This window comes from Octopus bimaculoides, chromosome 3 (assembly GCF_001194135.2).
Source record: "Octopus bimaculoides isolate UCB-OBI-ISO-001 chromosome 3, ASM119413v2, whole genome shotgun sequence".
NCBI lineage: Eukaryota > Metazoa > Mollusca > Cephalopoda > Octopoda > Octopodidae > Octopus > Octopus bimaculoides.
The window spans coordinates 2767220-2771108 of record NC_068983.1 but is presented as its reverse complement, the minus strand read 5'-3'; the positions used below and the strand labels follow the sequence as shown (position 1 = coordinate 2771108).

The window sequence follows — 3889 nt, the reverse complement described above, 5'->3', positions numbered from 1 at the left end:
ATATATATATATATATATATATATATATATAAGTATGTGTGTATAAAAATTTTACACAGAATTAATTTGTCTCAACAGCTGTTTCATTAAGATAAACATCATTAATTGCGTAATTCCAATACATAATGAATTAAATGAAATTAATTGAAATAACATTAATTTAAAGTAAATTAAACTAAAAAAATATGTTGGCTCAAATCACACGGTGTATTAATTCGAATTAATTATATGTTAATGTTATTTATCCTAATGAAGCAGCTGTTGAGCAGAGTTAAAGTATGAAGTATATGTGAAATATTTACTCTTCTATGTTTATTCTAAATATGTTGCTAAATAAGAACGTTTTAGCCTGTTATGTATATATATTCGAATGTTTTTGATATACCGCAATATAATAACGTATTGGGGGCTACAAATAAGCTCTTAATTACCATGTATTTAGAGATGTGTATAGAAGAATTCCATACATCGATGCACACACACACACGTATACTGATATATGCATATATGTGTGTGCGCGTTCATGAGCGTGTGTGTGTGTGTACATACATGAACACGCACGCGCATATATGCATACGGACGTGCGCGCGTGTATATATACTCGTGTGGTGATGTACAAGAGGTGAGAGTATGCCGGTAGGCAGTCATGAAAAACAGGTAAGGATCGGTGAATGGCGGTCCTGCTCATGGAGTTTAGTTGGTGACGGTGACCTTGGTGCAGGCTTAGCAAGACAGCAGCTGGTACTAAGAAGGTATACACGGGTTGTCGGCGGCTAATGGCTTTAAATTTATCAGAAGGGCATACCTCTGGTGAGAGCAATAGGATAGATCGTATTTCTTGTTGATGGATACTGCGGGTTTGTAGAGGATGTGCAGTTTTTTGCGGAGGTAAAGCTGGCAATTAGGAGCGCCGGGTGAATATGGTGGTGGTCTGTCGACCATGGTAGACTTGATGCTTGGTGTTTCGTCTCGGAGGTCCACGTGTCTCCTGAGAACGCACGACAGGGAAGTAGAGTTCTTTCTATCTCTGGATCTGAATGAATACATGTACTAGAAGTACCTTCCTTTGAAGTCATTGGATGTCATATCCCTTAGTGCTTAGTGATGTCATCGGGTGGTGTAAGGGTGGCTCTGATGCTACAACCTTTGAGAGGCAGGATCCTTTTAGAAGGCAGGTGGTGGGGTTTCGGCAGTCGCAGGTTGCGGTTGGGGGTTGTGAGAGTGCATTTTCACGTCTGTTGATGCGTGTGATATTGGATGCGATGCTGTCAAATAAGTAGTAACTCACCTTGACATTATGGAGTTTGACAAATTTGTAATACTTATGGCCTCTGGGGAAATGTTTCTTAATTAACAACAGGAAGCCCCTGGCTACGTTGGTAGAAACGTCTAGGTTAAATAAAGGGTTAAACCAGATAATTTTCCTTTCCCTAATTCTCTTGGGGTGGGGGAAAGAACTTGGAGATCGCCCACATATGTAAGCTTCTCAGAAAAACCACTCCTCGCCAAAACATCGTTGTAGCGGGGTGCTCTGTTAAAGATCTACCTGTTGGCCGAGAGTTTAGATACCTCCTTCGCTAATACCTGAAACCATGTTTTTAATTAAAGCAGGGTGGTGGTGCTGGTTTGATCTCTTGTGGATTTATACCGTTTCCTTATGAAGCTTCCTGTGTTCAGGTCTCTCTTTCTCTCTCTCTCTCCCTCTGTACACACACATACATATACCGACATACAAAGTACATATATGTGTGTGTGCGTGTGCGTGTATGCGCGGGCGTTTGTATGTTTCTGTAACATACCTTAGAACATAAACCTGGTAAGTGTGCAGAAAATGTTACCCTGTGAAGATAAAGATCTACAATAACACGAAGGAAATATTGGTGAAATTTTGAAAGTAAAAACTATAATCTTTATTTTTGTCTAATGTTTATATATTTAGTGCATGAGGAAATAAAGAGTAATTGTAAATACTACAATACCCGTGTCTTTTAAGGTGCACAATTGTCTATATTACGATGTATCTGCTTCACTTCTAACATAAGTATCTTCCATACCAGTCGCACGCACACAAAGACACACACGCCCTTGCACGAAGACACACTTCTTCCTGTTATTTCTTTACTGCAAAATGAATAAATTTCCAACTTGCCAAAATGTTGTTCATGCGAAATGACAAACAATGTTTATTTCTGTTTTATTTTTAGGAAAACTCGTCTAACCAAAAGGAAGAGAAACAATTGTAAAGATATTTATTGCAGTCCCTCCTCCTTCTTTTCTTTTTCTCTCGATTTCCTGTGATGTTGTTAAACTCTTCAAACATACATGGGTATGGTGAATTGCTTATCTCATAGGCCTTTTTAAAAATCAAATATGTTTTCTACTTCAGGTATAAGCTATAATTCATATCCTCTATAGAATATATATATATATATATATATTCATATAAGGGCATTACTATACATGAATGCCTCACGCTATGAGGGACTCTAAGGTCAAACTACCATAATAAACACATTTTTATCGAACGCGACGAAATGCAACTTTCAAAGCTAGCTCCTTAAAAACAGACTAAATTATAGATCATGATTTCGTAGTTATTGCAGTATTATGTGTTTATTATGGTAGTTTGACCTTAGAGTCCCTCTTAGCGTGAGGCATTCATGTATAATAATGCCCTTATATGAATAAATATATTTTGGGGAATAAATGATGGATTTTTCCCTTGTGAGGTTTTTTTCACGTTAGCTACTTGATAAATTCTCATAAAAGAATTCATCCTATTATTAATTAATTAAATAAATAACCAGAATATATTCAGTGCTGAATTTATTTTGAAAAAAACACATGTACCGAGATGCAATTCGAAAATCCCGCCACTTACATAGATATATAGAGTTAAACAATCTTCTATATGCTATGATGGATACGCGAGGTGTTCCTTTGGTATGTTGATTTTCTGTTTATTTCTATGTATCATGACCATATTATACTGACGAGTAGAAGTTGCATAATACTGCAAAAACAACGAAATCATGATCAACAGTTTAGTCTGTTTTTAAGGGGCTAGCTTTGAGAGTTGCATTTCCTCGCCTTCGGTAAAAATGTGTTTATTATGGTAGTTTGACCTTAGAGTCCCTCTTAGCGTGAGGCATTCATGTATAGTAATGCCCTTATATAAATAAATATATTTTGGGGAATAAACGATGGATTTTTCCCTTGTGAGGTTTTTTCACGCTAGCTACTTGATAAATTCTTGTAAAAGAATTCATCCTATTATTAATTATATATATATATATATATATAAATGGAAGCGAAACCATTCATCACTCTATAATCGGCCATATAATTAAATTCCTTTAAATATATACGTATATGTATGTATGTGTGTATATATACAATGCGTACTTACAAACAACCATACATACATATATACATACATACATACATACATACATACATACATAAATACATATATACGTACATACATATCTATATATGTGCGCGTGTTTGTGTGTAAATCTTCGTACGTTAAGATATATGTATATATCTTCATATGTTAATAGATGCGTAGGCATATAACACATCACTTGAAAAAATACAAAAGTCGTTAAAAAAAAAACTAGTATAACATCCTAAGAAGTGAAGTCTTTCTCATTCGTACATCCACAATAACATATAAATTATTTTTATTGGATAAAGCATTTATTGTCACGATTTATGGAGGACTATTTTTTGACAAAAGATAAAGAAACGTAAAATATTAGATTCATAAAGCGAGATAATCTTAAGATAGTCATGAAATGTAAGTAATAGATATGAAGCATAAATGGCGATTATTTGCATTGTGTATACGTATATATGGATATATATATATATATATATATATATA

General features: G+C 34.8%; 1 protein-coding gene across 1 annotated transcript in view; it reads left to right on the top strand.

Annotated features, from left to right (window-relative positions):
- Nucleotides 1-3883, top strand: part of LOC106867636 (sialin) — a 36670-nt gene extending 32787 nt beyond the window's left edge. The window contains exon 12 of the mRNA XM_052966695.1: nt 2205-3883. Within this exon, the coding sequence (XP_052822655.1) occupies nt 2205-2243 (39 nt within the window). The 3' untranslated portion in view covers nt 2244-3883. The remainder of the gene's footprint in view (nt 1-2204) is intronic.
- Nucleotides 3884-3889: the final 6 nt, after the last annotated feature.